Source organism: Liolophura sinensis, chromosome 12, assembly GCF_032854445.1.
Source record: "Liolophura sinensis isolate JHLJ2023 chromosome 12, CUHK_Ljap_v2, whole genome shotgun sequence".
Taxonomy (NCBI): Eukaryota; Metazoa; Mollusca; class Polyplacophora; order Chitonida; family Chitonidae; genus Liolophura; species Liolophura sinensis.
This window is the reverse complement of record NC_088306.1, coordinates 18337628-18359613: the sequence shown is the minus strand read 5'-3', so window position 1 is coordinate 18359613 and position 21986 is coordinate 18337628. Positions and strand designations below refer to the sequence as shown.

The 21986-nt window shown below is 37.9% G+C and overlaps 1 protein-coding gene across 3 annotated transcripts in view; it reads right to left on the bottom strand.

Annotated features, from left to right (window-relative positions):
* Positions 1-9240: 9240 nt before the first annotated feature.
* The window catches only part of LOC135479181 (FERM, ARHGEF and pleckstrin domain-containing protein 2-like), a 156341-nt gene continuing 143595 nt past the window's right edge, over positions 9241-21986 (bottom strand). For 2 of the 3 annotated variants that reach the window (XM_064758956.1, XM_064758958.1), the window contains 12 exons: positions 21477-21663; positions 20045-20095; positions 16990-17048; positions 15846-15917; positions 15655-15723; positions 14483-14572; positions 13565-13650; positions 13144-13253; positions 12511-12677; positions 11527-11634; positions 10650-10801; positions 9241-9427 (listed from right to left, as the gene is read on the bottom strand). In XM_064758956.1, the coding sequence (XP_064615026.1) occupies positions 9340-9427; positions 10650-10801; positions 11527-11634; positions 12511-12677; positions 13144-13253; positions 13565-13650; positions 14483-14572; positions 15655-15723; positions 15846-15917; positions 16990-17048; positions 20045-20095; positions 21477-21663 (1239 nt within the window). In that variant the 3' untranslated portion in view covers positions 9241-9339. The remainder of the gene's footprint in view (positions 9428-10649; positions 10802-11526; positions 11635-12510; positions 12678-13143; positions 13254-13564; positions 13651-14482; positions 14573-15654; positions 15724-15845; positions 15918-16989; positions 17049-20044; positions 20096-21476; positions 21664-21986) is intronic. The other variant, XM_064758957.1, reaches the window with a different exon arrangement.

Genomic DNA, 21986 nt, shown 5'->3' with positions numbered 1-21986 from the left:
CAGCAATCGTTTGTGTACGGGTAACTTGCCCTTGCCTAAAATAATTCATACCCAAGATGTTTACTCCATTTTTATTCTTGAATTTTAGGGGCCTGCGTGGCCAAGGTGGTTCGTGTGCCAGCATGTTGCAATGACCCAGGAGCCTCCGACTAATGTGGTAGCTGTGAATTTAAGTCCAGCTCATGCTGGCTTCCTTTTCCTCTGTACGTGGGAAGGTCTGCCAGCAACCTGCAGATGGTCCTGGGTTTCCCCCAGACTCTGTCCAGTTTCCTACCACAATAATGCGGACCACCATTGTATCAGCGAAATATTCTTGAGTATACCATAAAACACCAATCAGATAAATAATACATGAATATTCCTGACTTTGTGATGGTGATTTTGGGAGAGTCTGGTAAATGAGCACAAAGGTCAGTTCAAGTTAGACCTGAATCAGCAATCTGTAGGAAAATGTCCACCATTGAAACCAGGATTCTGACTGATTTATGTCATCACCAGGCTTCACGATTTGCACAACAGCAATTAGATTTTTTATTTTATTGATTAGGCGTACAAGCTAAAAGCTTGGAAAGCCTATTGATATCATACGAATTATTATTGTTCTTTTTCTCACGCCTCACTTTTTGTAACTGTATGAAAACCACAAATACTACAGAGGTAGGAAAACTTTATCATGGTTAAAATACATGGGAAGACTTTTCTGCACAAGATTTAACTTTTAGCATGACTTAATTTTTTGACCATATTGTGACGTGCCTAAATCGTTTAAACGTCTTCTTCTCCAGAATGGCCAATTTGTGCAAGCTAAAATTTAATGTGCAGATTGAGTGAGTGCTTGGGGTTTAACATCTTACTTAACAATTTAGGGCCTTAGCCTAAGCCTTACCCAGTCATATGACGAGGAAGGAGTCCTGAGAGTGCATGTCATGTGCCTCCTTGTTGCAGGAGGGATTTCCTCAGCTTGTATTTAGTGCTGCTTCACCGAGACGTCGTTCTGAAGGCAACTAAGCTGCCCCGCACAAGCCATTATACTGATACGGGTCAATCACTCGTTGCACCATCCCCTTCATGCTGAACGCCAAGCAAGGACGTAACAACTTCCTCTTTTAACACGACCTAGGATTGACCTTGGAACTACCGCCCCCAACTCGGAGGGGTATACAGAACAGGAGTCGCCAAATAAAGTTTGCAAAACTTGGGCATACATGTATATGTAAAAGAATTGTAAAAGTTCTCCTATTTGCATATGTAGTCACGTGACAAGTAATTTTTGAATTTGAACGTCAAAAGTATGCTGCTTGGTGTAGTTTGAACTAAAACACCTGTCAATGTGTCAATAGGTCTTTTACAGTTTTGCCACAATTTACAATCTTAAGTGGAAATGTCCAAGATTGCATATATTTGTAAATGTGCGAACAGAATACCGCTGGTGTTAAAGAAACGAAACTTATATAGAAATAAACTTCCATCTTTGCTCTACAAAACGATACTTTTCAAATTGAACTGTGATTTATAGTACCGGCTCTATAACAGCTCAAATTTACTTTGGAGCTGATTTTTAAGAAAAAAAAGTTTTTTTTGAAAGGTGTTTGTCCCAGTAATAGACAATCCAGAAGGAGTTGGATTCAAACTGCTAACCTCATTGTAATAGACAAAGAAGCTGTCGCTAGGTTCCAACTTGTAACCTCATTGTAACAGACAAACCAGAAGTGCTGGATTCAAACTGCTAACCTTATTGTAACAGACAAACAAGCCGTTGCTAGGTTCCACCTTGTAACCTCATTGTAACAGACAAACCAGAAGGTGCTGGATTCAAACTGCTAACATCATTGTAACAGACAAACAAGCAGTCGCTAGGTTCCAGCTTATAACCTCATTGTAACTGACAAACCAGAAGGTGCTGGATTCAAACTGCTAACCTCATTGTAACCGACAAACAAGCCGTCACTAGGATCTAGCTTGTAACCTCAATGTAACCAGAAGTGCTGGATTCAACCTGCTAACCTCATTGTACTAGACAAACAAGCAGTCACTAGGTTCCAACTTGTAACCTCACTGTAACTGACAAACCAGAAGTGCTGGATTCAAACGGCTAACATCATTGTAACAGACAAACAAGCAGTTGCTAGGTTCCAGCTTATAACCTCATTGTAACTGACAAACCAGAAGGTGCTGGATTCAAACAGCTAACATCATTGTAACAGACAAACAAGCTGTCGCTAGGATCCAACTTGTAACCTCACTGTAACTGACAAACCAGAAGTGCTGGATTCAACCTGCTAACCTCATTGTACTAGACAAACAAGCAGTTACTAGGTTCCAACTTGTAACCTCGTAACAGACAAACCAGAAGAAGCTGGATTCAACCTGCTAACCTCATCGTAATAGACAAACAAGCAGTCGCTAGCTTCCAGCTTATAACCTCATCGTAACTGACAAACCAGAAGGTGCTGGATTCAATCTGCTAACATCATTGTAACAGACAAACAAGCTGTCGCTAGGATCCAACTTTTAACCTCACTGTAACTGACAAACCAGAAGTGCTGTATTCAAACGGGTAACCTCATTGTAATAGACAAACAAGTAGTCGCTAGCTTCCAGCTTATGACCTCATTGTCCCTGGATTCAAACAGGTAACCTTGTTGTCCCTGACAAACATGCAGTCATTGGATCCAAACTGGTAACCTCATAGTCCCTGACAAACAAGCAGTCGCTGGATTCAAACTGGTAACCTTGTTGTCCTTGACAAACATGCAGTCGCTGGATTCAAACTAGTAACCTCGCTGTCCCTGACAAACATGCAGTTGCTGGATTCAAACTGGTAACCTCGCTGTCCCTGACAAACATGCAGTCGCTGGATTCAAACTAGTAACCTCGCTGTCCCTGACAAACATGCAGTCACTGGATTCAAACTAGTAACCTCGCTGTCCCTGACAAACATGCAGTCGCTGGATTCAAACAGGTAACCTTGTTGTCCCTGACAAACATGCAGTCGCTGGATCCAAACTGGTAACCTTATTGTCCCTGACAAACTTGCAGTTGCTGGATTCAAACTGGTAACCTCGTTGTCCCTGACAAACATGCAAGTCGCTGATTCAAACTAGTAACCTCGCTGAAACAAGACACATGCAGGAGCTTGATTTCATTTAATTCATGGTTAGTCTCAAGAATCTTTGGTAGCCAGTTTTATGGGTGGACAAAACCAGAGTTCAAGAGAAAAACCACTCACCTTTGGCAAAGTTACTGGAAGACTAACTTAGGACATGAGGAAGGTACATGGAGAAATTCATGCAAGAACACACAAGAGTGCAACTCCCTGACATATTGCCACTACAGTCGTGGGCAAAATGAATAATGTAAATCTAGAAACTTATCTGTCCTAGAATGGGACTCGACCCACATCTTATGTAACCTAGTCATTAAAAGGCAGGCTCCTTAACCACTCAGCCACGATCTGGCCCCAAGATGGATTTGAACCTGTGACCTCACTAGTGTGCAGGCAGAGGAGGCCCCACATAGTCAGTACCATTTGATGCATTTTATTAAAATAAATAAAATATTAATATAAACTGCCCGCATCATACAAGTGAAATATTCTAGAGTACTGCTTAAACACATATCAAATACATGTACATAAATCTGATCAAAAGTAAACACAGAACACAAATTTTATTTCATTAAAGACAAGCCACCAGTTTTATTGTACATGCCTGGGCTGTAACTGGGGTGTAAGTAACAATGAACTATACACTGGGATACATGTATATTTATATATATATGTATGTATACATATATATATATATATTGTATATATATATATATTTTTTGTATATTATCTGTGGCTTTACAAACAGTGATATATCATTAGCCAACAGAAAATGCAACAAGATCCCAGTGGTAATGGGGGGGCGTGGCTTCAGGCATGAATGAGTGATGACTGATTAAAATGGACACTTCCAATGTGCTCACAAAAAAAAGGGTTCATCCTTAAACATGAAAACAAAAAATAAGAAACAAAACATGATTTGAATCTCAATTATGTGTGGCGTGTAATCACTGATTTCTTGTCATCAGGCATCTTCACACATCACTCACCTTTCCATATGGACACATGTTGGGCCCATTATGAAAGTAAATTCAATTTCATGCAACTGAATGCAGCAGTTAAAACACAAAAGACCTGCATAACAAGTCATATTTGAATGAATTTTGAATGAAATCATATTACCCCTCCCTCAGTGTAATTAGTTCGTTGTTTCCTAATTTAACTACATGTAAGTTATTGAACTTCTGATTTAAATATTTAAATTTTATTTGGGATTATCTTTTAGATTTCAATGCACACAAATCTGATCTCCAAACCAACTAAAATGCAAATTTCTCTGAAAACTTCATGGAATGAAATGATCTCTCCTCAAGCTAGATAAGAAATGTAAAAGCTTTCCATTTGAAACTTTCAAAACAATGCAAAACCAAAATCTAACAGGTTTTAAATTTTCACTGTGCATACAAAATATAAAACCAAAAATAAAAGTCTGTGAAAGTTGGATATACATGCAGCTAAAAGCCTTACTAGATGATGAAAAGCTGAATACAAGCATATCAAGCTGAAATAATGGGCATATCAAGCTGAAATAATAGGCATATCAAGCTGAAATAATAGGCATATCAAGCTGAAATACCAAGCATATCAAGCTGATCCCAGTGCAGCAAAATCAATTTTTTTTCCCAGGAACAGACAGATTTTATAATACTCGATAACCTCTGATCCAAATCCAGATAATAAAAGCTCTGCAACACAAAAAGCAACTCAAATGAGCCATAATCAAACAGTTACATAATACATAAAGGAACTCCTGAACAGCTTATACTGAGCATCAGGCTAAAATGCAACATTCTTTGAGCTAAAGAGAACAAGTCAAATTTAAATACAGGGATAAATAGGTGTACAAGTTGAGAGCCATGTGCAATATCATGTCTCACAGATTCCAGTTAAAAAATCCTAGAGTAATTATAGTGCAAACTGTCAAAATCCCACAAAATCAACTGTCACAATTGACTACCGTATTTCACCTAAAATTTAGTGTTTCTTAAGTGACACAGTTTTCTTGATTCTGATCATTTTTCGTCCAACTTACAGGAACTCCTAAGATTTTTAAAATAAAGTTTGATTAATTCCTTTTCACACAAACTTAACGTGTTGGCATAAAATGTTTCACTTTACGGCTTTGTATGTGCTTCTCAAAGTACATACCAATATTAGGCAAAATACAGTAGTTTTTATTCTGCTTCCCCTTGTGTCTTTATTTGTTGATAGATGTAGACGTTTGCAAAGAACACACTTTTCATGATCCAAGTTATAGTCCAAGCACCCCCATTTGAAGAAATGGTTGCTTCCATACATGCAGACAAAACATATTACTGGAAATTCAGTCCATTATACTTGGATGGGTGTAGAGAAAAAACTTGTCTGAACAATATTTCCTTCTACAGTTTTCTAGAGAACATATCAACTTTCAACATATATGTAAGCAGCATAACATTACAAGCTTAAGTCACTTTACACTGAAAAAAGCAAAAAACAAGAGTCAAACAAACGCTGATGAGTGACAGTTTAAGTATCACATTTGCTAAGAGGGAAATAAGGCAAAACACCAAAAAAAAAAACAAAGACCCACTGTAACTTAATTGCTCTCTCTGTAAGACATACACTTAATCAGATGTACAAACAAATTCTATTTTTACAGTACAATGAAGGCAGTATGATAAAAGATAAGACCTATAGAAGATAAAATTTTTGAAACTGATTCCTCAACAAAAATGAAAATTAGCATCAGTCGATGATGGGGACATGGTCTCCATGTATAAATGCGACGGAAAGTTAACTTGTAATTTCATATTTTCCTCTAAAATGTTGTTATCACAAAATAACAATTCTTAAAACACGATAGAACAATTGGATAGGTAAAACAAAATGCTAGCGGAAATGTAAGAAATCACTAACACACATTAAAACACAACTTATACATTGCTGAGAAAAATGCAAAACAAGATTAAAATGTCTGTCAGTTAAGTTTAAACTTACTGAAACGTTTGAAAGCAATCCAAAAAACATTTACATGTAGTAACATCAAATCTGATAGGATAATGTTAAAAAAAAAAAAACCCACAATCTCATTGGTCCAAACTGAACCAATAGGAATGAATGTTACAATGCAGACCTCAAACCGCTTGTACTAAGAGAATCTGTACTGATACACAGGTCTGGTACACAAGTATATAATAAAAAAACACACACAAACATGGAACTGCTTAAAAGCCAAAACAATGAAACTTATTGTGCATAATTATACGGACACAGAAGCTGAAAATAAAATGACAAAATTCATGCATGGCAAACTCATGTACAGGCCAGTAAGTAATTGAAAAAATACAACTGTACATCACCCATACACATTAAATGGATGCAATCATAATTAATGAATACTTTTGCTGTAATGTAGTATACTACATATTGTGTAAAGTAGGTGTTCATGAAGACAAGTGTCTTTAATGTCAAAACACCATGTCAACTTCTTCAGAACAACTGATTCATCTGATTCACCTGATTCACCAGAACACCTGATTCATCAGAATGATTCACCAGAACACCTGGATTCACCAGAACACCTGATTCATCAGAATAATTCACCAGAACACCTGATTCATCAGAATGATTCACCAGAACACCTGATTCATCAGAATGATTCACCAGAACACGTGGATTCATCAGAATGATTCACCAGAACACCTGGATTCATCAGAATGATTCACCAGAACACCTGGATTCACCAGAACACCTGATTCATCAGAATGATTCACCAGAACACGTGGATTCATCAGAATGATTCACCAGAACACTTGGATTCACCAGAACACCTGGATTCATCAGAATGATTCACCAGAACACCTGATTCATCAGAATGATTCACCAGAACACCTGGATTCATCAGAATGATTCACCAGAACACCTGGATTCACCAGAATACTTGATTCATCAGAATGATTCACCAGAACACCTGATTCATCATCTTGGTCCTATTCAAATCTACCTGTGCTTATTTCACTTTGTGTCAAAGTCACCTTGACCCAAACATAAGTCAAACAAAAAACAAAAAAAAATTACCTACATATTACAACAGCCAACATAAAACCATCACAATGAATATGGTGAAACACATGAAGTAGCCCTGCATCTGAGGTTTAGGCTACTAGTTCATGTTTGCCACAACAATTTGGAAGACATACACGTTACCGTTTGAAGCAGTTGGCTTTTTGGGAAGGGTAGTAAAGAACGGGAAGAACAACGGTCAGACTCTAAAGCACAAAGGTCACAGATGTGACCCACATAAGCAGTAAACACCTGCACAAACTGAATTCTGGGACAAAAATACACATGTTCATCTCATTTCTTTCAGGAACGAAAGTAATATCGAAACAGAAATTTACTACAGTACAGTATCAGTTACTACTAAATCAAAAATAATCTGAAAGAAATGGATGCTGGGGTATTTTCATCAATGTTTTAACTGAGACATGAATGCTTCCAAAAACTTTAAAACAAAAAAAAACCCCTTTGGATCCACATTTGAATTCCTTGCATATAAACCAGGACACAAACCAACAGTGACTATATTCAATGATAATCACAAGAATACAGTTCAAACTAGCAGTACCAGAAGCAATTGTGTAACCAGACCAACCAAAAGTGTAACAAACTCTGAAACCAAAAGTGTAACAAACTCTGAAACCAAAAGCGTAACACACTGTAACACGAAAAGCTCAAGAACCTTGAAGAAAGTAAGACTTAGAAACCTATTCCATAAACAAAAGACCCTGGTATGACATCGATCAACAACACACTGGCAACGAATAACCGTGACAGATTTGTGCTGTACAGTAGGGGCATGTTTCTTTGGCACCACTAACCATAAAGTCCATGACCTTGAAATCACCTTGGGATTGACTGAATGAAGACAATGGCATGTGGCACTGGTAATTACATCTAGCACCAAAACAGACAGCAATGTTTATGCCAAACAGATCTGATCATTTTATGAAAACCCTGTCCACATTCTTGTAACATACAGAGCAGTCAAGCTTCCGCAAAACTGAAGTGAACGCAGCTTCAAGATCTTTATCAAGAGAAGCAAGTAAATCTAACAAAAATGTATCAAAAATCTAAAAATTTACTGATATTCAAGTTATTACTCCAATTTGGCTTTAATGAAGTGGCTAGGAGTAAACAATGCCAGTGTTGACAAGTGAAACTGTAATGGTAATTTCCTCATGATGTATGATGATGTCTACTGAATCGGACAAAAAATCCAAACTCAAATTGAGAAAAAACCAATACTTTAAGAATATTATGAACTCAATCATAACTCATTCTTCTTTTATTCACACACATTTGAAAACTTTGTGTCAGAGAAATGGAAATAAAAATGGCAGAAAATGTGAGCATTATGAGAAATGAATTCCCCCTGAAGTTAAAAGCTACATATTCTTATTAGTTTGGTATATAGCTGGTTTCTTGTATCCTAGACTTCACATGAAGTCAATTGAACCAGATTTCTACAGCACAAAGTATGTACTGAAGTCTCACAGCTCACCAGTATATACAGACTACATTTTGTTGTTTTTTTTTTGTTTTTTTGATGTGGTAGAAAGGGATAGGAAAGGACAAGGAGTTTAACAAATTCTCAGAGCTCCTGATGCTCACTTTTTTGGCAGTTCACTTTTCTAGAAGCCTGGTACATATTCCTGCTGCATTCTGGTACATATTTTGCAGGTAGTCCGGTTCACATTCTGGATCCTGAGAGCCTGGTCACAGTGGTGTACATTTCCTATGCAGTGTGGTACACATTTTGGATCCTGACACATTTTTTGACTTTCTGTATTTCTTGGCAGTGTGGTACTCATTCTTCCTGACAGTACACTACTCATTCTTCCTGACAGTACAGTACACATTTTTCAGGCAGTATGGTACACATTTTACAGGCTTTCAGTCTGGTACATATCCAGTTTCCAATGTCATTTCCAGTAAAAAACACATTGGTACAAATGAGTACAGTATCACTTCCTGGCATACGCTATTAGACAAACATTAATTTTTTCCTGTAAAAAAACAGACGGACAAGTGCAGTTCAGGTCCAAGCTGGGACACAGGGATCCAGGACTCAACACACCATCACATCTGTCTGTCCCCCTGTCGCTCCGTTCCTCCACACAGGTGTCTTATTGCTTTGACTTATCGCAGGTAGATAACATGACTCTATAATGAATGTTTCCATGGCAACTTCACGCCTGATGGTGCTCACTTTCTAGCCGACTGAACAATCGTAAACGTCGTGCACTACTCGTAGCACTGTTGATCACTTCTACCCACCTGCAAGGTAACAAGAATTTGAAAATTAAAACTTCGGCACTGATAAACAGCTACATGTAAGACTACTTCTGCAGACCATACACATTGCCTGGTTTACAGACAAACAGCTAAGGCTACTTCTGCAGACCATACACATTGCCTAGTTTACAGACAAACAGCTAAGGCTACTTCTGCAGACCATACAGATTGCCTAGTTTACAGACCAACAGCTGAGGCTACTTCTGCAGACCATACACATTGCCTAGTTTACAGACCAACAGCATAGGCTATTTCTGCAGAGCATACACATTGGCTGGTTTACAGACAAACAGCTAACGCTACTTCTGCAGAGCATACACATTGCCTAGTTTACAGACAACAGGTAAGGCTACTTCTGCAGACAATACACATTGCCTAGTTTACAGACAAACAGCTAAGGCTACTTCTGCAGACCATACATATTGCCTGGTTTACAGACAAACAGCTAAGGCTACTTCTGCAGAACGTACACATTGCCTAGTTTACAGACCAACAGCTAAGGCTATTTCTGCAGAGCATACACATTGCCTAGTTTACAGACCAACAGCTAAAGCTACTTCTGCAGACTATACACATTGCCTAGTTTACAGACAAACAGCTAAGGCTACTTCTGCAGACCATACACATTGCCTAGTTTACAGACAACAGGTAAGGCTATTTCTGCAGACTATACACAATGCCTAATTTACAGACAGAGGTGTGTTTTAAGAAATTTATACATTTGAGGAATAAGGGTTTTACAGAGTTAAAAACAAGCTCCAGGCCCAGATTTATCAAACATCTCCAAAACTTTTGCTAAAAATTCATACACTGCTTTAAATGTTTTGCTCTGGACAGTATAAAATTTATACACCAATTCTTTACCCAAGAACAATGTTACAACCACAATTTGAGACCTGTTTTGAGTTTGACTTTTTAAGCTCTTGCAATTTATGACTGGAGTTTTATGTATGTATGTATGTATGTATGTATGTATGTATGTACGTACGCTTGGGGTTTAACGTCGTACTTCACAATTTTTCAGTCATATGACGATGAGGAGTCATTAGGTGCATGTACATATACTGTGTATTCTTGTGGCAGGAAGAGTCCATGCCTCCAAGGTGCTGCCATCACTGAAGTGTCATGTCAAAGACACCAGACACTACACACCACCCAGTAACACTATACATGATGACTGTCTGAACAGCTCTTCTTTCCTCACCTCTCAAAGGTGTACTGACTATCGGCTCTGAAGAAATAGACATGATTTTTAAACTGTAACTTGTACACGTTGTCTTTGTGGATGCCATCTTCATCGTCAGGCGTGCTGACGGCGTAACCCAGCAGTGGTAGACTGGCCAATGGATAGTCATCCTACAAGAAAAAAAAAACAACAACACACCTTGACTACTGTTCAGGTACTAAAATTAAAACGGCTCAATTATCGTAACTATACTTTTGGCAATTTTAAAGCAATAAAGAATTTTAATTAAAAAACATTCTTTACTTTACGTATTATCAGGAATTGCACATTACATTCTAAATTAATGTTCTATTAAACCATCTTCATGCAGTGCCTGTTGTTCCTCAGACTTGTGACATATGTCAAATGTCTACGTATCAAAGAGTTATCCACAGGACCTTGTTTTACTCCTTTCATTTCATCAAAAGCTCCACTAAATAAGTTAACTATACGCTCATTGAATATTTATTTATTTATTTGATTGAAGTTTTACGCTGTACACAAGGATATTTAATTGTTGAGTACGACGTTAAACCCCAAGCACTCCCTCACTCACAAGGATATTTCACTTATATGACGGTGGTCAGCATTATGGTGGGGGGAAACCAGGCACAGGCCTGAGGAAAACTACGACCATTCGTGGAATTTAATATTTAAGATGTCTTTAAAATTTAAGCAGAATCACACTGAAAAGCTTTTCTTCGGAGTAATATTTACTTTTAACATGTATGAATCACAAAACATATGTCTGAATGGAGCATTACACACTAAAGAAATATACTTCACATTTTGGCACACTGAAAATCAATGAATAATATGTCTGTTTCCTGTAGGTAACAATCGTTCATCCACTCACCTGGTATGTTTTGTAGAAGAACAGACAAAAATTCGTAAAAACAACCCAGAGCTTCTGCCAGCCATTGCTATTTTTGAACTTCCTTAACAAGTATCCACTCAGCTGGTTCTGAAATGACAAAAAAAAACAGGAGCACATTTGAATATTCGTACATCTGTGATTAATATATGCACCATAGCTGGCTGATAAGTTTAATTAGCAACGATTTAATTATTTATTTGATCGGTGTCTATACAAGACTGAAGAATTTATCATTTATATCACATCACAGCAGTCAAATTTATCAACGGGGGAAACCAAACTGCCCAGAGCAAACCGCATTTTTTCTCAGGTGCATAACAAACCTGACGTAAAACCACGGCTGTAACAGCAAGGTGAATTCAAACACAGGACTACAGTGGTTAAGGGCCAACTGGTTGTGAGGAGTGCAATCCCTTGGTTATCCAAGTACAGTGTCCTGTCTGGTGTCATTATCAGTTAATTTGCAAACACATGCACAATTACCTGAATACTTGGCACTACACTTTCTTGGGTGCTCAGCAATACAACCGACAAGAGAGAAGTCCACTGGATGAATAGTGGGGGGGAGATCTGCCATTGTATTTATCTGATGCTGTACTCAGGAATATTTGACTTATGAAACCATCAGTGTGGGAGGAAACTGAGCAGAGAAAACCCCCAACCGTCTACAGATTGCTGACAAAGCTTCCCCTATATTTGCCAGAGAGGAAGTCAGCATGAGTTGGACTTGAGCTCACAGCAACTTTGTTGGTGAGAGGCTCCTATTGGTTATTGCACCATGCTGGCACAATATCCACCTCGGCCACAGGGCCTCACTGGTTGTGGAGACAACTGCAGATTACTTCCTTTATGGTAACATGAGTCAACAGCGTCCCAGATTGACATGAACGTTGTAACTGTCCGCATTGAGATTTGTCTCCTGCCACACTCCACACACAGGTGACCAGTGCACCTGTGCCTCACCTTGATGGCGCGTTCGTGATCCCTCATGCTGACGCTGGTGTTGCGGTGCCAGCAAACATGCATAGTGGTGTTGGCCCGATGCTGGATCTGCTTCTCCGGTGTGGAGGGTGAGTGGTTGCTCTCCTCATGACCGTCTATCCCGTCTACATTCTCCGACGAGCCTTGACCAGGATAACCCAAACGAAAACAAGTTATTCCTCAACACATCAAATCATGGACAGAATCAGTTAATTTATACTCCATGGTCAGAGGTAATCTTGTAAACAGTACACGTTTTACTCTCAATTTTTTATTCTATTTTTGCTCTCAATTTCCCTTTCTGCAAAATTATGCTTCTTTAAAATGATCGGAAATAAAAGTAAATAGGATAATGGTTTTGTTGCTATTATCTTTTGTTTATTTGATACCTTTTCTAACAATAATCTTCAAAACTACATAGAATCCATTACTCATTCAAATTCAGCCGGACTCTTGAGTCAACTCTTGCTCCGGCCAGAACGAGCTAATAAAATGTCAGAAATTCAATCTATCTTATTGTATTGCATAATAATAAGTGCAGTTTTGCATGTTCAGAGATATAACTTACCAAACAAAAATGTTTACTGCGCATAGATAGTCTTCCATGGTACTTACTGGCACTGGACTTGAGACTGGCGTACTGTAGCTTGTCATCTGACTTGGATTTGGCGATCTGAACGGCCTCATTCAGATCTTCAATCCATTTATCCTTCTCCTCAGGGGTACTAAATAATAATAATAAAAAATAATAATAATAATTTAAAAAAATAATAATAATAAAAATTGATCCTGTGGAAGAAATATATTCAGACGAAGCTAATCCATGTAATTGTTTGTTTCGCACAAACATCAAAGTATATAACATAGATATTCAAGGAACTGAAGATGTAAAATTGAATTTGTTTGTTTACCTGGACGTCTAACACTGTATTTCTGCAGGTGCGTAAAAAGCCACAAAGCATGCATTTTATCTTTGCTTTTTTCTAGAATGTTTAATCCTTGATCAAGATGATTATATTCTTGTAGCCAAACTTACCTGGCAGCCACAAGTAAACATCTGTTCCCACCATAAATTGTAAAACTATTTTCAACAGCCATTTTGAAATTGTCTGTCTCGTCCACCTGAGGGAAAAAAAAAAACGAATTGAAGGAACTGATTTCCAGGTCGCACTGTTACAAATGTAACCAATACAAGCCTATATCATGGCTAAAGATTTAAAGTACAGATTAAATGACTTCTTTTCTAGTTATTTATTCTAGTTATTTGTTTATTCTAGTTATTTATTTATTTGACTGGTGTTTTACTCCGTACTCAAGAATATTTCACAAATAACACAGCTGCCAGCATTATGGTGGGATGAAACCGGGTGCCCGGAGAAAATCCACGTGCATCTGCAGGTTGGTTGCAAATTTCCAGAGTCTACTTTTCAAAGTCGTGACAGATAGGTTCTCCATAAGGGCAGGGGCATGGTCGTGTGGTTTCTAATTGAAAGGTACTAAATTTACCACAACCTTAGTGTACTGATACACCTTTTTTATCATTATAACAAGCTTGATTACAACCTGTGCTTCAAAACGCCTCAGTCACGAATGTGTTTCCTAAAGTTTTCACAATATTGGTGTTGCCCAAATTTGCACATACTTTCCCTAGTCTCAGTAGGGAAACCTTTTTGCACTCGGAAATTTGCAATTATTCAGTGAAAACCATGACACTGTGTTGACCTGGTTAACATCCAGCATCACACCATGTCCGTCCCTGTATTATATACATCACAGGCTATCAGTAGTTCCCAAACTTCATACAACGCGACTGGTGTGAGTGCTTGCTTGGGATTTAACGTCGTGCTCAACAAATTTTCAGATTTGTAGGCAGATTCATCCACCAACAACAGGTGGACGCTCTACCAACTGTGCTATCCAGGCCGGTCATAATGAGGGAGAGATTCATACTTACAATCATGCCTCTTAGCGGGAGCTGGCCATGAACTTTGAACTGTAGCAGAGGAGTGGCCGTCCGACTTGTATAGACTAGCATGTCAGAGAACTGCGGAGAAAAATGCAACATGTTTTAGGAAGCCTGTCGAACATTCAAAAGCTGCAAAGATCATTATCACGATGTGTTAATTAAAACCTACACTTAACTACCACAGAGCGATAAGATAACTCAATATCTGATCCAATATACATATCTGTACAGTTTCTTAAAGAACATCGAATGAAATGTTAAGATACAGGTACAATTATGTGTTACTGCCAGATGTCAATTCAAATTTTCTAGCAAAATATACCTGTTGATACTAACAATAACACCAAAAAATACACATACACATACCAACACATCAAAATATACCTGTTGAAACTTGTGAAAATATAAAGTATATTTTTTGAGACTTGTAAAAACAATAAACTATACCTGCTGAGATGTGTCAAGATACCAAAATATACATAATGCATATAAAATTGAGACTTGCAATGACCTCAAAATATACTTGTTGAGGTATGCAAACTGAAATACACCTGTTCATAATAACCATGATATCAATTTATATTTCTTGTTATCAAGATACTGAAATACCCTAATTTTTCAACTTTTTCAACCGCCTCTGCAACCCATATTTTGAAACTGGGTGTAGACAAATAACTTACACAGTTTTACGAAGCCGCAATCTTTACTGACACAAACAAATCATTTTTAGCACCATTTTCAGAATAACTGTATGCAGGAATTCCACTGAAAAAAGTGCTTTAGAGGCTGAAGACTTACAGTATAATGGTTCATACTATGTTAATTCAACCTTTTCTCATACGAAAGAGCAACTTTCAGTGCAATTTATGGACATTTTTACTTTGATTTTGGAGTAAAAACTATGCCTGTATCAGACAGTTAGAGGGCTTTATCAAAAGTATAATTTTATCCGTCAACACAGACTGATGGGGTCAGAATATGCTTGAGTAAATACCTTGCAAACATGCAAGAAGGTTAAAAAATTACAGTGTCTGTAATACCAAATACCAACACTGGTACCTGAAATGCCTGGTTCATTTCTATTGGTTAAAAAACAGCACACCAGGTGTCCACGAAACTAGGGTAGTTGAGATTTACTAAATTCTACAGTTGATACTTACCAAGAAAAACATTCTCTGTTGATAACCTTTTTTAGAGAATTTTTGTAAACATCCTTCCCTCAGAAACTCCTGAAACGAATTGAAACATCTTTCAGTCAGACATATTCAAAACTTTCAAGTTTTTGAACTGATTCCGAGGTAATGGAAAATCAGAATCCAAGGAAAAGTTTAAGCACAAGTAAATATCTTACCCTGCCAATAGAAACAATGGAATCAATGCCAACCAAATCTCGCTGCAGCTCCACCAATTTTTGTAAATTATCCTGGGGGAAAAAAATGAACAAAATAAATTTGACATATGTGAAAACATCCCTGCCAGACAAATTATGCTCTGCAATAAGTAAGCATGTTCAAAATACCTACACTGTATTAATCTTCCTTACATGTTATTTTACGAAGATAGCTTTCAGATGCAAAACACATCTATACTACTTCCTCAACCTTTTCGCATATGAAAGGGCAACTATTAGTGCAATTTATGCATATTTTTAATTGGATTTCGGAGACAAAACTACATTGTTTGGACTGGCCAATTTCAGGGTTTCACAAAAAAAAAAATTTTTTTTTAGGGTCTACAAAGAATTAATGTCTTCAAAATGTTCTTGAAGTAACAGTTTGCACACATGCGAAAAGGTTGAAGGATTACAGTATGTAGGGGTAAAATATTCCTTTATATCAGTATATCTATACTCCCTATACTCTTCAAAATCTCCTCTTTTGTCACAATGCCACACTTGAACCAGTTAAAAAAAAGGACCTCTTAAAGATTGAGGGTGTTTTTGCAACATTGAGGCATTTGCAACATTGACAACACCATTATTCAAGGGAAACAACTTTCTACAGTCATTCACTTACAGGAGTTATTTCCCATACCACAGGCATATTGAAAGATATAAGATTGCAGGTAAAAACATGTTTGTTACCTTGCTGAAAAACATTTCGCTCTTAGATTTGTTCATTTTACTTTCATCTACTTGAAATTCAAATAAAAAACGTAAAAGCATTAGGGGATCTCCAAGCTGACTTACTTGTACAGTTAGCACAGGCTTAGTCATGACTTCAAAACAGTACACAATGCTAAATTTATGAAAGTTTCGACACATTCAAACGCTAGTTGTCATGTCACTCTATTCAGATACCATAATTTCTCCCTGGGGAAAGTACGGCAGCCATGTTTCCAAAATTTGAAAATGATGGAAATTAGGTCAAATCGTAGATAAAGAGCAAAGTCCACGAGTTAAGATCAAATCTGTAGCTGTGTTGTTCCCTGAGCCTAGATATGGTTCATTTGAGACATCTGTGTTATTAACAGATACAAGAAAAAACTTAACTGACCACTTTTCGCATGGATTCACTGAAGGCTGATGTGACTTCCATCAGTTTGGCGAGAGCAGCTGAAAGAAACGAAATTATCATTAGACAATAGCCCCATTAGTATGACGCAATCTCAAAAAAGGATGAAGGGGATCAATGAAAACACTTTCAGTGAAAATAATGGACATGATGAATACACAGCTCAGAGTGCAAATAATGACCCAAGTGAAAATACTGCAATGAGTGGAAACACTGGCACGAAAAATTACTGGCCATAGTGAAATTACTGTAATGAATGGAAACACTGTAATGAATGGAAACACTGTAATAAGTGGAAACACTGGCACGAAAATATACTGGCAATAGTGAAATTACTGGGCCAAGTCAAAATACTGTAATGAGTGGAAACACTGGCATGAATATATACTGGCCAAAGTGAAATCACTGGGCCAAGTCAAAATACTGGGTAAAGTGAAAATACAAAGTCGAATGAATATACTGTTCACAGAGTATAATGTCCCAATAAAAAAAGACCAACTCCTCCTAATCAAGGGGAAGACAAGAAAAAACACATTTGCATACAGAAACAAACAGTCGGTAATATTTGGCAGGAGTTAAGATGACAAAATCTCCTTAACTGCTGTGGAACCATGAGTACTGTAGCATGTCTATGTTTTTGTTATGTCCAAAATAATATTATATGCTTGAAAATGAAAATATCTATACAGCATTTTTTAAGGCTGATGTCAACAAAGAGTGGGGCCTTAAGAGGATGCAGAATCAAAGCTGATTGACTGACAGCAGAGATAGGATTTTCTGGGTTAAACCATGCAGCCAGGGTCATGCTTGAATAACCCTGCTATACCTAAAATTCTGCTTAACAGCCTACACATAGCCAATCTCTTATACCAATCAATCAAAATTGATTCTATATCCCTTTAAAAATGTTTTTTAAACTTTTTCGGTGTACTTAACATTTCCGTCACTGTAATGGCATTTAGCTCTTTGCCACCCAAATGACAGACTATATTGAGGTTTTAACAAAGAAACCAAAGGGAACAGGATGGCAAGTGGTAACACTTTTCCTTAATGCTCGTCTCAGTTCATATATGTGTGAGTTACAAGTGTTTTATGTTTTTAATCTGACCACATGACTTTATGATCCCAGGATGTCTAGGACTAACACCATCAGTCGATCGCTTGTGGAGTGGCAAAAGTCAACTTTTAACAAAATAAACCCATTACTAAAAGTTCATTTAAAGCAAAAACAATATGTATGCTTAATTGTTACCTTAATTTTATCCAATAATGTATTTTTTTTATTTTCAGTATCCTAAAAACCGTGTCAGTTGCACTTTAAATTCTGTACGTCCAATGTGTAGTTGAAGTACCGTAGGGTAAAACGGCTGATAGTAGTGGCTGTGGTTTGGTAGTAGCCCCCCACCCCGTTACTCCCCTGTCGTTCACAACTAGTGTTAACCCCCTACATCTATGCAGTCATAACTTCTCTTTACTCTGACACACTTAATAATGGTACACGGATCTGACGGCCAGGCCACGCTCAAGATAATCTTAGTAATCAACTATTTATAGTCCAGCAGCTTATTTAGCTCTCGTTCCGCAACATAACGTCTGAACTTTCAAGTCCGCAGCCTCTCTTTAGGTCCTCCACTAAATTGCGATCAATGTTTACAGGTTTAGCCCAGGGAGAGATGGACGATCCTACTCCAACCAGTACTTTTGTTCTCATGCATTTTTCATGATATAATTTTCTTACCAAGCCTTCCCAGCCAACACCTTTGATCAGAGAAGCTAAGCTTCTTTGAGACTGGATGATGGGTGTAAATGTCTCTATAGTCACATTTAAGCCTGCTACATGAGGAAATGTAAATTATTCCGCATTGGTTGTATATACCACCTTGGTTATACATATCACTGGTTGTACATTCAACCTTGGTTGTACATTCCACCTTGGCTGTACATTGCACTCGCTGTTCATTGCACCTTGGCTGTACAATGCACCTTGGCTGTACATTCCACCTTGGTTTTACATCCCATCTTGGTTGTATGTTTCCACTTTGGCTGTACATTCTACTGGTTGTACAACATACCTTGGTTGTACATTCCACCTTGGTTATACATTCCACAGGTTGTACATTATACCTTGATTGTACATTCCACTGGTTGTACATTATACCTTGGTTATACATTTCAATATTGTACATTCCACCTTGGTTATACATTCCACTGGTTGTACAATCCACCTCCGTTTTACATTCCATCTTGGTTGTATATTTCCACTTTGGCTGTACATTCCACTGGTTGTACATTATACCTTGGTTGTACATTCCACCTTGCTTATACATTATGCCATGGTTGTACACTCCACCTTGGTTAAACACTCCACTGGTTGAACATCATACCTTGGCTGTACATTCCACTAGCTGTACCTTCCACCCTGGTTATACATTCCACTGGTTGTACATTATACCTTGGTTGTACATTGCACCTTTGTTGCGCCAAATTACAAAAAATATACTTCGTTTGGTTACAAACATCTTTAATTTTCTTATTACAATGACAATTTGAAATCTGTAATTTGCAAGCACTGAATGTTCAAAAAAAATCAATTTAATTAATTATTTTGAACACTATACCTCATGACAGGGGAAGACTGGAGTTAAATGTCTGATCGACTTCCTGACTTATTTATTTATTTGATTGGCGTTTCTCGCCATACTCAAAAATACTTCACTTATATTATTGCGGCCAGCATTATGGTGGGAGGAAACTGGTCAAAGCCCAGGGAAACCCCACGACCATCTACAGGTTGCTCAGAGACCTTCCCATGTACAGCCAGAAAGGGCGCCAGCATGAGCTGGACTTGAACTCACAGGGATCGCATTGATGAGAGGCTCCTAGGTCATTACGCCTTACTGGTATGTTAACCACCTCTGTCACAAAGGCGACTACTTCCTAACTTAAAAGCCACCGTTGAGCTAGCAAGGGCTGGATTTGAACCAGCAACCTCAGGGAGCCTGAAACAAGAATTAACCATGTAGAGTGTTTTCCTTACCTCTGCTGTCCTGGACATCCACATGATCCGACTGGTAATGTTTCACAAGGCCTGAGAACAGAAACAGGATGTATGCAGACAATATCTTGTGAACTTTTAAGCTGCAATGCAAATAAAAGCTAGTAATCTTGAAACAATATTGAAACAGGAATTTCCAAGTTTCTGATCCCAGAAGTCAGTCAATTTGAACTTTATTTAACCAGATGTATGCAGAAAATATCACATGGATTTATGGATCAAAGTAAATCGACAACACTAATCTTAAAGAGGCTATTTTAGAGACATGATCAAATTATTTCAATAAACAACAGACTTGTACCTGTACTTCTCAAATCGTTAAAAGAAGTCTGAAGTTTATAAATTTGTAATGTGACCTGCTATACAAATCTAAGGAACTTTACTTTGAAAACTTTGATTGGACTTGCCCTATATAATTTTAGTCCTAAAATCTCCCCTATGGCCTGTTTAAATTAAACTACACATCAGAATATGTTCTATCTCCCTGGACCCTTTGAAAATTTTTTTTTATTTCACTGGCGTTTTACGCTGTACGCAAAAATATTTCACTTCTATGATGGTGGCCGGCATTATGGAAGCCCAGCTGGGCCTGGGGGAAACCCACGACAATCCAAAGGTGGGAGACGAAAACTCTTTTAAAAGAACTGATGCACTATGGCCCAAGAGACACATGAACTTCTCCTAAAAGCTTCCTATAAACATAAATATTAGCAAAAGATTCTAGTCCTACATGATTTATAAATTTGCACTTTAAGTAAAAGTTGGTCAACATAAGTTACAATAAAAGCTTATGATGTTATGTTCTAATAGAAACTTGTAAACTTACATCATGAATAAAAGATGGCAAATTTACAATCTAATAAACTTATATGTACGTTTTATTTATTTATGACCGGCCCGGATAGCACAGTTGGTAGAGCCCCTGCTTCGGGACCGGTAAATCCAGGATCAATCCTTGATCGAGTCACACCTAAGACTTTAAAAGAGGAAGTTGTAACTTCCTCGCTTGGCGTTCAGCATGAAGGGGATAGTGCAACGACCGGTTGACCCGTATCAGTATAATGGCTCGGGCGGGGCGGCTTACTTGCCTTCGGTAAGTCATCTCAGTGAAGCAGCACTAAATAAAAGAGCGGTGGAAATCCGTCCTGCAACAAGGAGGCACATCACACGTACATGCACCCTAATGATTCCTTCGTCGTCATATGGCTGAAAAATTGTTGAGTACGACGTTAAACCCCCAAGCACTCACTCACTCACTTTATTTATTTATGTGATTGGTGTTTTATGCTGTATTCATGAATATTTCACTTATACAACAGTGACCAGCATTATGGTGGGAGGAAACTGGGCAGTGCCCAGGGTACACCGCAGATGCCCCAACCATGTACATTCTCATGAAAGATGTTTAACTTACGTTCCAACAAAAGCTTGTAATGTAGCAACCGCTGTCCAGGTTTCAACAGGAACGTGTTCAAAGGGAGGTAACAAACTTTCTGCCCCTCAAACTTTTTATATGCCGCCTCAAATTTTTTGCTCTTCTTACACGCCTGATCTAATTCGGTGATAACCTCCTCTTGACGGTAGAGGTAACTTCTGTACATCTACAAGAAAAAAACAGACAGGTACAAAATATCACATAAAACACTGCACTGAATACTATGAGCAGTACTGTTCTTAGAAAGGCATTTTAGCGTGTGATTGGAAGGTAGGGTGATATCCTACCGGAAAAATGTAAGCACCAAAAGTAATATATAATGACAATCTTTTGCCTTTATTAATGCCTCTGTTGTGGAGAAAAAGGTTATTTATTACTTTTCGATCACAACCAAGTAATAACCATGCATTCTTGGAACAAAATGCTTCATTTATTTGTTTGGTGTTTTATGCCATACTCAAGAATATTTCACTTATACGACTGCAGTCA